General features: G+C 38.6%; 2 protein-coding genes across 4 annotated transcripts; both read left to right on the forward strand.

Annotated features, from left to right (window-relative positions):
* The first annotated feature begins 3,282 nt into the window (after positions 1-3,282).
* LOC133709271 (plasmodesmata-located protein 2-like) lies at positions 3,283-6,559 on the forward strand. Of its 3 annotated transcripts, XM_062134947.1 has the most exons (4): positions 3,289-4,387; positions 4,580-4,687; positions 4,816-4,871; positions 6,250-6,559. In XM_062134947.1, exons 1-3 carry the CDS (start codon positions 3,604-3,606, stop codon positions 4,821-4,823), a joined length of 900 nt encoding a protein of 299 aa, XP_061990931.1. In that variant the 5' UTR covers positions 3,289-3,603; the 3' UTR covers positions 4,824-4,871; positions 6,250-6,559. The 3 variants fall into 3 exon arrangements, with proteins under 3 accessions (XP_061990932.1, XP_061990931.1, XP_061990930.1); XM_062134948.1 differs by lacking the exon at positions 6,250-6,559 and having other exon boundaries at positions 3,283-4,387; positions 4,592-4,687; positions 4,816-5,140; XM_062134946.1 differs by lacking the exon at positions 6,250-6,559 and having other exon boundaries at positions 3,294-4,387; positions 4,816-5,140.
* Positions 6,560-8,041: 1,482 nt separating this feature from the next.
* LOC133709268 (putative pentatricopeptide repeat-containing protein At5g52630) lies at positions 8,042-10,574 on the forward strand. The gene has a single exon (XM_062134944.1). It carries the CDS (start codon positions 8,304-8,306, stop codon positions 10,044-10,046), a length of 1,743 nt encoding a protein of 580 aa, XP_061990928.1. The 5' UTR covers positions 8,042-8,303; the 3' UTR covers positions 10,047-10,574.
* The last annotated feature ends 1,920 nt before the right edge of the window (positions 10,575-12,494 follow it).

Here is a 12,494-nt window from a genome sequence, read left to right on the forward strand (position 1 = left end):
GGAATCATGGACGGGTCAAAAGCCCCTGAAGGTAGAGACTTAAGACTCATGTGTGTGTTAAGTCACTTTGACAGACACTTGGATTTTGAGACGTAATTGGGCACGCGTTTCAGCTGAGAGATCGTGATTGTGAATCAGAATATCATAGTGGAAATGTCAACGCTTCATTTGGCCTCGTGTTTCCATTTCAAAAATTCAAATTTGATAGGTCAATCATGTGATTGCACGACGACAGGTCGTTCTCGGCCTCCGGGCATGCACACGGTTGAGAAGGAGGAGCGGGTGTTTTGAATCCATGCATTTTTCAAGTGCAGATGTACTAGTGTCTGGTATAGATATAGAGGAATAAGAATCCTCTTTCCACAAATGTGCCATGGGATATTCTAAGAAAAACTAGAGGAAGTGATTTCTCCTTCAAAGTTCTTTGGTTGGATTTTCCTTTGTGTTTAATATGAATCTGGTTTTCTTTCTATATTAGAGGATTTAGTGCAAATAACTAAAGTTAGATCATCATTTTAAAAATTAGGAACCAACTTACTACTTTGTTTAAACTTTAACGTGATTGAATATAGTTTGACTTGAAATTAGGTTCGACAAGGTAATTAGATCAAGAGATGTTTTGCTCTAGGATATCATGATCTTTGATAATGAGGATAATTAAATGGCAACTTGAATTTCGATCTTGACTGATATTCAACAGTTTAGTCATCAGACTTTATCTCTCGAAAATTTTTACCATTTTATAATTGTTATAAAACTTGCTCACCACCAATATTTTAGTAGTGATACCACCACTCAATATAAAACTGTTATGTGTTCTTAAATATAATTATAGTTAATCATGATGTGTTATTAAAAAAATATAATTTAAATATTCAATTAATTATATATGACGTGGCAAGTTTTAATAGGGCGGTGATATCACCCCAAAATAAAAGTGGTGAGTAAATTTGAATCCTTTATAATTAAAGTTTATTATTCATAACTTAACCACCTATGTCATTACTCATTAGGTGTAAGGTTTCATTCAAAGGATCTTGGTACAATTAAATATTAATAGTAAATCATCTTGCAAAGCAAGGATATGTGGCACAATAATTCACAACTTGGGAACAAATCAATTAAAATGGTATACTTTTTTTTTTTTTAAGTAAAGATCATCTCATTTAATCATTCAAAACTTAGGCTAGAACAGCACATTACATACACTTCCACTGTTAAAAACAATAGTAAAGCAGATAAGAAACATCAATGTATGTAGGATAGTACCACTCATTCAACATATTAGACATGTGCTTAGCACTAAGAGAAGACACGATTACAACAAATAAATCATATATGATACAATGGTAAACAGAGGATTAGTGTAACTCATACAACTAACCATTAATTGGCACTACACTGACATTGCATCGAGTTGGTTAACCTTTGTCATTAGTTGGAATAGCTTTATTCAAATGGTCAATTAGTAGTATACAACACACTTTTTTGTAGTCATACAAGGACTAAGCGGCGTTTCAAAAAAAAAAAAAAAAGAGGACTAAGCGAGATTAGTCGATTTAAAAGTGGACACTGATAAGAGTACTTAAATAAAGACTCACATGACCGACCCATTTATAAAATGTAAATTTAACTATAACCTACTCCATTCTCTTTCCCCGTCCACTCCTTAAGTAACCCGAAGGAATAGCCCCTAAAGACTCGAAGACATGGTGATCAATATGCTTGTGTGATGTGGCTCACTGGATGATATAGCTTCTTCTTCTTTTTTTTTTTTTTTTTTTCCAACAATATATTCACATCTTCTCATCAAACCATTAATTTGATGCATCCTCTCATCCTATTCACCATAAATTTTCTTATCTTCCTCATCTATACTCACTGAATAGAGGTGACCGACAACTATACAAGCGCTCCTTGAAGCCAAGTCATACATACAATACACTGCCCATTATGAACACTTGATTGCAAGCATTAAATTGGAGCACGACAAGCTATCCAAATCTGGGATTTTTCTATCATTATTCAACTTGCAAGAATGGCTTCATCACTTTGCTTGAGATAGGGAGGTAATGGTTTCACAGATCTTGTGAGTTATTCTTACTTCAATACAACTCAAAGTTAAAAAGTAAAAGCACAATTATAAACTAAGCAACATGCAAAATTAGTAAGAAGCTAGTGAGGCATATTCTCAAACTACTTCAATGGGTCCATAAAACTTTACACCTTCAAGTACTCCACCTCATTTTGTAGGTAAAGCAAATTAGTTTCAGCCTCTTCAGGCTCACAATTTCATGTTCAAATAGCTCATGTTTGATTTGGTATTTAAAGAAATTTATGTATTTAGATGCACTTTCACATTTTAATGCATAATAATGAATTTTGATTAAAGAAAAGAAGGAGAAGAGGACATGGCTCCACGATATCTTCTTCTTACTTACATGCAACATGTGCTAACTTGATGGTGCAAAATTCGAAGAGGGTATTTATTCTTGATGTTTACAAAAAAAAAAAAAAAAAAAAAACCATGTACTAGCTCTAAAGAAAAAATGGTTAATTCTTTTCATTTGGCAGCTATATGCATGCATGATGGCCTTTTCAACATTAATTATTTCTTCTGTTTTATACAGCTAAAATGCTCTGCATTTTTATATCTTATAAAATTTGGTACTTCAAGTCTTCAAACCACAATATGTGACCATAGAAAATTATATTTCTTTTCTTCTAATAACTCTGATACTTCTGTACCAAAACCTAATTGAGAATTTGAGATATTTCAGAAAAAGTAACAAAAGTGATGCTCATCAAAATATATATGACAAAAATGTAAGGCTTTTTTTTTTTTTTTGGTCCTTACCAGCTAGAAATGGTACAATATTTGCCTCCAAGTTTGTAGTTTTTTGTAGATATCTAGTAATTCATTCAAGACTACAAGTTCAGGCTCCATGAGTGGACCACCCAGCATTATTTATGTATACCGTATAACTGCTATTAAATTCAAATCTAATCTAACTCAGTTGCTCTAATCTTATGTACTTTCAGTCAAAGACTCAAAGTTCATAACTTTCTTCCTCCCCAAAACCAGAATCCTTTTCCTTCACACTGATAGTCTGCCCATCCCAGACCTCTTTACACATGGGAATATTTATTCTCTTTTAAGATTGCTATTTTCCTTATTTTATACGATGCCATTTTGTTCTCATTCTCTTTCAAACATTTAAAAAAGAACACTTCTATTAAAGCTAATGATCTATCATTCCCCATAAATAACCATTTATTTGCTACTATACTATCAATTATACACTGTACTCCTTCTGGACTCCTGTGTAAAGAAAGATACCGCTTTGCCCTTTGGCTCTCTGCATTGCGCACAGAGAGGTAGGCCATCCAAAGCCAGAGGGAGCCTAAAAATCCCATAACCACTGCTACACCATCCAAAACCAAAAACCCAAAAACCAAACCAAGTCCAAAAACCCAAAACTCTTTCAGCAGAAATAGCTGAAAAGTCATATAAAGATTCAATCTTTACTGTCCATTCTCACTTGGGTGCCTCTCAATCCTCCCAAAACCTGAAATGTTTTGATCCAGAAGCAGAAAAAGCAAATGGGTTTACTCTCAAAACCCTTCATTTTCTTCCTCTACTTGCTTCTGTTCTCCAATCTTGAGCTCATCATCCCAGTTGCTGAATCTGCCACTGATATGACCTCCATGGTGTACAAAGGTTGTGCAAAGCAGACCTTTTCAGATCCAACTGGGGTTTACTCCCAATCCCTCTCTGCCCTGTTTGGGTCTCTGGTTCAACAATCCACCAAGGCCAAGTTTTTCAAGACCAACTCAGGCAGTGGCCAAACCACCATCTCTGGTCTCTTTCAATGCAGAGGTGACCTCAGCAACTCTGATTGCTACAGCTGTGTGAGTAAACTCCCCCAAATGGTTAACAGTCTCTGTGGCAAAACCATTGCTGCTAGAGTTCAGCTAATTGGTTGCTACATGCTCTATGAGATTTCTGGGTTTGCCCAAATTTCAGGGATGGAAATGTTGTACAAGACTTGTGGGGGAACAAACATTGCAGGGTCTGGGTTTGAAGAGAGAAGGGACACTGCTTTCACTGTTTTGGAGAATGGTGTGGTTAGTGGTCATGGGTTTTATACCACAAATTACCAACAAGTCTATGTCTTGGGTCAGTGTCAAGGAGATGTGGGTGACTCAGATTGTGGTGAGTGTATGAAGAGTGCAGTGCAGAGAGCTCAAGTTGAATGTGGGAGTTCCATTTCAGGCCAAATCTATCTCCATAAGTGCTTTGTGAGTTACAGTTACTATCCAAATGGGGTCCCCAGAAGGTCATCTTCATCTCAATCATCATCATCATCCTCTTCATCTTCATCAGGTAAATGGCAGAAACCAAGTTCTGAAATTTTGGATTTGGGGATAGAAGACCCTTCTTTTTTCTTATTCTTTTTACCGTTTCTGGTTGGTTGATTCAATTTTTCACTTGCAAAGAGTGATGTTACTTCTATAAAATATTCATATGTTGGTAAGTAATCTGATTTGGAATGTAATATGTTATTGATTGACATAGGGTCAAATACAGGGAAGACAGTGGCTATTATTTTAGGAGGAGCAGCTGGAGTTGGATTCCTAGTCATATTCTTGTTGTTTGCCAGAAATTTGATGAAGAAGCATGATGGTATGCACATATCTAGATTTGAGAATATGAGATGAATCCTCTTCTTTTTTTTTTCTTTCATTTTTTAAATTAGTTCCTGGTACCAAATACTAATCTGTCATTGGTTGGAATATGCTGTTTCTATGCAGATTATTGATAGGAGAAGATGGGTTCTCACTTCACAAAGAGGCAACCTTCTTTAAAGGTGGATACTAGTAGCAATTTTTCTTCTTTTCTTTTTCTTCTTTTAGAGAGAATATGGGGGGTTTTGTGGTGATGGAATGGGCAAATGGGATTAATTTGAGCATGATCCTTTTGTTGGAAAAAGAAGCATTCAGAAAAGCTCTTCCTTTTCTCATAGAGGTGAAATATGATGTGGGAGAATGAATCATGAATGTCTGTCATTTTGGATGGAAATCTGGACTAAAAAATAGTGGAGGATGGAGTAACAGATTTTGGCCTCTTATTACTTTATTCTTGATGAGCCATGTGGGACTGTTTGTCTCTTTTCTCAATTCTGCAGACCAATGCTTCTCCGATTTCTTCACAACTTTTATGCTTTTGAGAAAGTTGCAACTTGCAAATGCGCCCTCTTTCTCATAGTTTACAGAGTACTCAGACTTTGTGTTTAAAATTTTGGTTTTCTGGGTTTTATGTATTAATTTACTGGCTGACAATGAATGTGACAAAATTGTTTTGAGGCAAGTTTTATATTCCTTCTTGTGCCATACAACACACAGAAAACAACAGTTTACGCGCTTTTGAGCTTTTTGATTCTCAGACCAAAAAGAACGAGCTTTAGATGCACCGCTGTGAATTTGAAGGTTGCAAGAAGTTGCTGCATTTTGAATTTTGAAATGTTCGTTATTTTTATTTTTTTTCTTGGATACTAGGAAAACTCTCAGCTCACTTCGTCTTCAGGTATGAGGTCTTAAAGAAATGATCTTTTGATGTTGAAAAGATCACCATATACATATATTCTCTGAAGCAACCTGTCTAACTTCCTCAACACATTTTACCCCTGCTTAAGTCGCACTTTAGCAAATATCTATAGTAAATACCGATTTTGCATAGTTTATGTTTTGCGAAAAACTGCTTAACTTATAGATTAAGTAGTAAAAAGTGTTTGGTAAAATTAAATAAAGCAGCTTATTTTAAAAATTACACTATTAAGCTGCTACTTATAGAAGTTGGTAAAAAATAACTTTCATAAACTAAAAATTACGGCCAGTTACGATTTAAGCTAAGCTAACCTAAAGTGAGCCTTACTTGACACCCCACTAGATTGGCCAATATATGTAGCATGGGATGTCTGTTTTTGCACCTAGGAAGATCACTAATGGCCCATAACCAAGGGTTTACAGTTCCAAATGCTTTATTTCATGCATATACTGCTTTTTGAAATTCTATACTTTGACTTGGCATATCAGAGAAATTTGTTTAATGAATAATCCTAGTTAGCACCAACAAGTTATGTGTATGTGACCTACATGCTTTTTGGTATCACAATTGTGTTGCTTTCTTCTTTTTGGATGAAACATGAAAATCTCATCCTCTGCTGTCTGCTCTAAACACCATTGTAGGGATACATTGTGATTATTTATGAAGCTGTACATGTGATATGTAGAAGCAATGAGTGCAGAAGAGAACAAACCCAACAAGTCCCACATTTGATACGTTGGATACTAGAATTTGAAAACAACACGGTCAGCAATGGATGTTACATTAGAAGAGACTTTCTTCAGCTTCAGAAATGAATGGGGATGAAAAGGGCCCCAAGGTGGAATAGACTCTACAACTGGTGGTACTCCCTCATTCGGTGGGAAATCTTGCATCAAACTGTTTGAAGATTTTCTGTGCTGTAGAAGATTCTAACTAATAATACAGTGGTAAATTTATGGCTTGTCTTCACCTTACTTACTTCACCAAATGTCATTTCTCTTTCGTCCTTGGGTGTAAAATCCAACATCGATCCTATGAGTGCTTACTAGGGCAATAAGACCAGGATGAAAATTCCAAATAAGAGACCATAACTTGACTCAAATTAATAGTCAATTCTTATCAACAAGTCGTGTATTAACATCTTTTACTAATTTAAATAGTAGGGATGAGACAAAACAAAAAATTTAAATAGTATAGAGTGAAGGCAATCGTCCTCACTCAATATTCTGTTCATTCATTAAATGACATACAATTCCTTCTTATTTTACTGTTTTCCTTAAGAAACATGACCAAGAGGTACAATCAAGCATAGAAAGTTAGCGTACAAAAAGAATTTGTAAAATCCGCTACCATTAGCATAAATATTGAATGGCCGAAATTTAAGGTGAATAAGAACATTTTTGGACAACAAACTCATATGTAATCAATCATGTAGAACAATTGACAATCTTAGCAGAATACAGCTCTTAATGAGCTCAATTACTAAGCCATTTTCAGATTCTAACATAATGAGGCGCAAATTGTATTCGACTTTCATCCAGATTGAAAAGGGATTGGGGCTGGTATGTTCTTTGACTGGGTACATCAGTTGGCTTAATTAACTTGGAAATCAATACAACCAAGATGGGTTTGCAGGGAATATGAATATGATGACTTGTGAAGCTTCTAAACAAATCAATTTCAGCTCAGATGAACACTGGCCGCGCGGTAGCATTTGGTTTTAGTAACTAACAACTGGTGAAGGTGGTTCTCAAACTGTAATATTTGACAAATTTTTTTTTCCTTATATATAATTGATGATTCGACTAGTGAAATGTACGTGCACTAAATAAAGAGGCAAAAACTCAATAATATAGGGGACATTGCCAAGCTGGCAAGCTGTGAACAGATGGATAATTTGAATGTAATGATAGGTCAGACTAAATTCATGCACTGCACCAATATTGCAATACATAGCTAGCTTTCATACTACTTTGCTAGTTGCTACTACAGAATTCTAGACTTTTCATACTAGTAAGCTTGTTTGGTGGAATTCTTCAATCCATTAAACCATTCACATTTGAACTTGCAAGAATGTGAAGGAACTTGAGGGTTTTTATGAGTCTTTGAAGGAATCAGAGACTAAAATTATCAAGAGCTCTATTGCTATTTCGCGAGGCAATCCACATCGATGTAATGAAAGTGAAGGACCTACAACAATGACAGAACGCCCCGAATAATCGACCCGTTTGCCAAGCAGAGTCTCACGAAATCGAATAGGAAAATACTTCATATCATCAACAATCAACAAAGGGCAAGCCACCTATAGCTCAAACTTAGCCCGTTTCATTTGCGAGCTGAACTCAAACGAGCTTAAAACAAGTCAAATTCAAGCTATATCGAGATAAGTGTTACACTTCATTTTTGAAACATACACTGACCGTATAAATCAAAACCAGCTTTCTCCAATAAAGTCTTTGTAACGACGATTCAAAAGAAGTGATAAACACAACTTTTTGACTAATAGTTTGAATTATAATCGACTTTAAAAATCGTTATTATAATTTCCTCATTAGAGATTGTTTCTCTCTCTCTCTCCTGTAAATAAAAGAAAATAAAATAAAAAGTAAAACCACCCACGTGCATTCAGCGTGCACCTAAACCCCCTCTGAAACCCCATCCAAGACTTCAGTACCGATCTCCAAGCTCCCCTCCGATGGCATCAACCACCCTCCCCAAACCGAACCCAATCCCAATCGAACCCGACCCGCCGCAGCCCAACTCCGCCGACCCTCTTGCAATCTACGCCCAAGCGATCAAAACCCACAACGCCGACCGTTCCCTCCACAACCACCTCATCACTCTCTGCTCCAAATCCAACCTCACCTCCTTCTCTCTCCGCCTCTTCAACCAAATCCCATCACCCAACGTCGTCTCATGGACGGCCCTGATCTCATCCCACTCCACCACCCTCGCCGCCCTCCGCCACTTCGTCTCCATGCTCCGCCACCCCACCTTCCCCAACCAGCGCACAATCGCCACCCTCTTCAAAACCTGCGCTTCTCTCTCGTCCCTCTCCTTCGGTCTCTCCCTCCACTCACTCTCCCTCAAGCTCGGTATCTCCGCCGAGCCGTATTCGGGTTCAGCCCTCATACACTTCTACTCCAAATGTGGGATGCCGGTTTATGCCCGGAAGGTGCTCGATGAAATTCCCCACAAGGATGCTGTCTGCTATGGCGCGGTGATTGTTGGGCTGGCGCAGAACTCGAGGCCCATTGATGCGCTTTTGGCTTTTGCTGACATGAAATGTAGAGATGTTGGGTCGAGTATGTATACTGTTTCGGGTGCATTGAGGGCCGCGGCGGAGCTTGCTGCTTTGGAGCAATGTAGGATCATACATACACATGCTGTGGTTACGGGGCTTGATGCGAATGTGGTTGTGGGGACTGCTTTGTTGGATGCGTATGGGAAGTCCGGGCTTGTGTCCGATGCTAGACAGGTTTTCGATGAGAATTTGCTGGTGATGAGTCTTGTGGGATGCAATGCAATGCTGGCGGCGTATGCACAACAGGGGGATAAGAATTCAGCGGTTGAGCTTTTTAATGCAATGGAAGCTCAAGGGCTTGTACCGGATGAATATAGCTTCTTAGCGATTTTGACGTGCCTTGGCAATGCGGGTTTGGTTTTGGAAACGGATTGGTGGTTGAACAGGATGAAGGCTGATTACGTGTTGGAACCAGCACTTGAGCATTATACTTGTCTGGTTGGTGCAATGGGCCGAGCTGGTCAGTTGGAAGATGCTGAAAGGACTGCAATGACAATGCCTATTGTGCCTGATGCTGCAGTGTGGCGAACATTGCTAACATGTGCAGCTTATCATAAATCACCCGCCTTGGCTAGGTCCATGGCTAAACGGTTATTGGAAATTGATCCGCAGGATGATTCAGCTTATGTTATTGTTGCAAATGTGTTATCATCCGCAGGAAAGTGGGATGAAGTTGCAGAAGTTAGGAAGATGATGAAAGATAGGAGGGTGAAGAAGGAAGGAGGTAGGAGTTGGATTGAAGTGCGAGGAAAAGTTCATGTGTTTTTGGCCGGGGACAGAAGGCATCAAAGAATAGATGAGATATATGCAAAGCTGGCAGAATTGATGGCGGGGATAGAAAAATTAGGGTATGTGCCGTTGCAGAATGAGATGCTGCATGGGGTTGGGGAACAAGAGAAAAAGGAAGCCCTATGGTATCACAGTGAGAAGCTGGCTGTAGCATTTGGGGTGGTAAGTGGTGCTGCACCCCCCGGGAAGCCATTAAGGATTGTGAAGAATTTGAGGATTTGCAGAGATTGCCACGAGGCTTTTAAATATTTGTGTAGGTTGTTGGAGAGGGAAATCATTGTGAGGGATGTAAACCGATACCATATATTTTCAAATGGTAGCTGTAATTGTGGAGAGATGTGGTAGCTTGCTTATTACAGTTGTGCTCTCAAGACAGAAATTCCACTGCCAAAAGGTGAAATGTAGTTTCTGTGCATGAGCCTCTCCTTGGACGATGCAATGGGGTTGCTAGGAAGTCGCCAGTCACAAACTTGAGGGTAATGCAAGAGTCCTGAATAGCTGCGTCTCCGAACCAAAACCTAAAGGGTTTAGCGAGGAAGATGATAGACTAGAAATAGAGAGGGACTGACTTATATGCAGAGGAAGGTTAATGTGTTTCCCACATGCAAATAAAAGGAAAAGGATGACAGAAATTCTGCATTGTGTGTTGCTGAGCTGTAGAGATGTTGGCAGAAGAATAGAATGACCAGAGAGATGCAGAGGGATTTGATATGTCATCATTGGGGATAATTAGCAGTGTCTGCATTTGGCTAGCAAACAGAGATGCACATCAATAATGCTACTAGTCCATGCTTGTAGCAAAAGGACAAGAACAGATTCAGATAGTCATTATTGGCTGTCTCAAGAAGAGTCCGGCCAGCAAATTTTTTATCATTCATCGATTTGTTTTGATTTGTTTTTTTTTTTTTTTTTGGTTAAAAGGAAAAAGGCCCATAACAAAACACAGAAAAAGAACTAACTAGTAATCCTAGACTTCCTGGGTCTTGAGATATCAGCAAGCTCATCAAGAATGAGAGGAGGTGAGGAAAGAGTAATGAGGCCATAGTCATATTACACATGCTAATGCATCTGCAGTCATATTACACTCTCTGTAAATGTGATGCAAAGCGGCTTCTTCAAAAGTAGCAATCAATCTGAGACAACAAGCAATAAGAGAACCCAGAGGATGGCAACCAAAGTTGGTACTTTGAATCAAGTTGACCAGAACTGCAGAATCCGACTCAATCACAAGCTTAGCAACATTGCAACTCTGAGCCACTTTTGAGACCATGAAATAACCCCCAAGCTTCAGCATCTAAAATTTCACCAATACCCAAGTTTATTTGAAAACCTGTAATCCCCTCGCCAGAAGAGTCTCTAACCACACCATATTGAATTTTATGACAAAATTATTTGGACACGTCCTATATTGCTTCCTTTACTTTCGATTTGTTCTTCCCGGTTTCGTCAAATTGAGAAATTTGTGTATGAGCTTGTGATAGATGGCAATCGAAGTAGCCATCTTAAATTCAGATCAAGTAGCCAACTGCTATATACCAGATGGTTTTCGAATTCACAGTAAGAACCCAAAATAAACCAAGATCAGTAAGAACTGATGAACAATAGATCAAACCCACCGTACATGAAACTAATATGAGTTTTGACAGTAGTAACAGATAAAATTAACGAAAACAAGTTCTTGAAATAGAGAAACGACATGTCGACGAACGTTACTGGCCGAGGATGGCCTGCTGCGACTCATATTCGAAGACCTGCTGCTCTCGGTCCGTCTGGACCATGATAGGGACGACCAGGATCAGAAACGTCGTGCCGAAGATCCACGCCGCGTTCCCCGTGCTCTTCACCAGCTTCTTCACCACATACGACCCGTCGTTTGCAAACCCCTTGGCCTTCTGCACCACCGTCGACTGTGACAGCCTCGCCATCAGCCCCTGTTCCTCTTTGTCATTGCCCACAGCCACTCGCTTTCTGCCTTCAGACGCCATCAAATCTCTGTCTTTGTTTTTGTTTCTGAGGAAGAGACGAAAGAGTTTGGGGTTTTAGCTTCGGGTCATTAGGGTTTTATAAAGCGTCGGGTCGTTTGACATGGACTCTTCTTGCTTTACAACGAACCCGGCCCGGCCCGTTTCAAACTTCTTTGTTTGGGTTAAATTCGATTTTATGACTTGATGAGATGGAAGGAATAATGGTGAGAAAGAAGCAAATCCTATGACTCCTATGACTCCTATCCCAATTATAATTTCTCCCCACTTCCTCGTATTGCAAAAATATTATGGGGAAAGCTGATTCCCGGATTATTAGATACACCACGTCAACAGTGTATCGTTCCACTCAAATGTTGTTAAAACATATATTAGAATTTAAATTTTACATTTTAAAGTATAGGATTTGTTATTTTTAAATTAGTAAGCATGCAGTGACTACGTTTCACCATCGGTGTGTAGTACAACAAATCGTTTCTCCATTGTACGAGTTTTGTTTAAGAAGATCGATAATTGAGACAATTTTTCATAGAGAAAAAAGGGCATAATGAGTAGTCGATAATATATGTATCCTACAAGGCTTGAGTTTGGTATCATGTCCTTCACTTCTGATGGTTGGGGCTCAAATCAAATTATGCTAATCGTTCTCAATTAAAGAGTGCTAGTTAGAGAAGATTTTATTGACTTGAGTTCAGGACAATCACATTTTTGATCCAATGGTAAATCCGAACGCACCTGTGTGCTATTGCTAATAGTGGTAGAACTACAACACAACTCCTTTGTTTCCAACAACAAAAGGGCAGAACTTGAA

The sequence above is a fragment of the Rosa rugosa genome, chromosome 5, assembly GCF_958449725.1.
Source record: "Rosa rugosa chromosome 5, drRosRugo1.1, whole genome shotgun sequence".
NCBI classification, from domain to species: Eukaryota; Viridiplantae; Streptophyta; class Magnoliopsida; order Rosales; family Rosaceae; genus Rosa; species Rosa rugosa.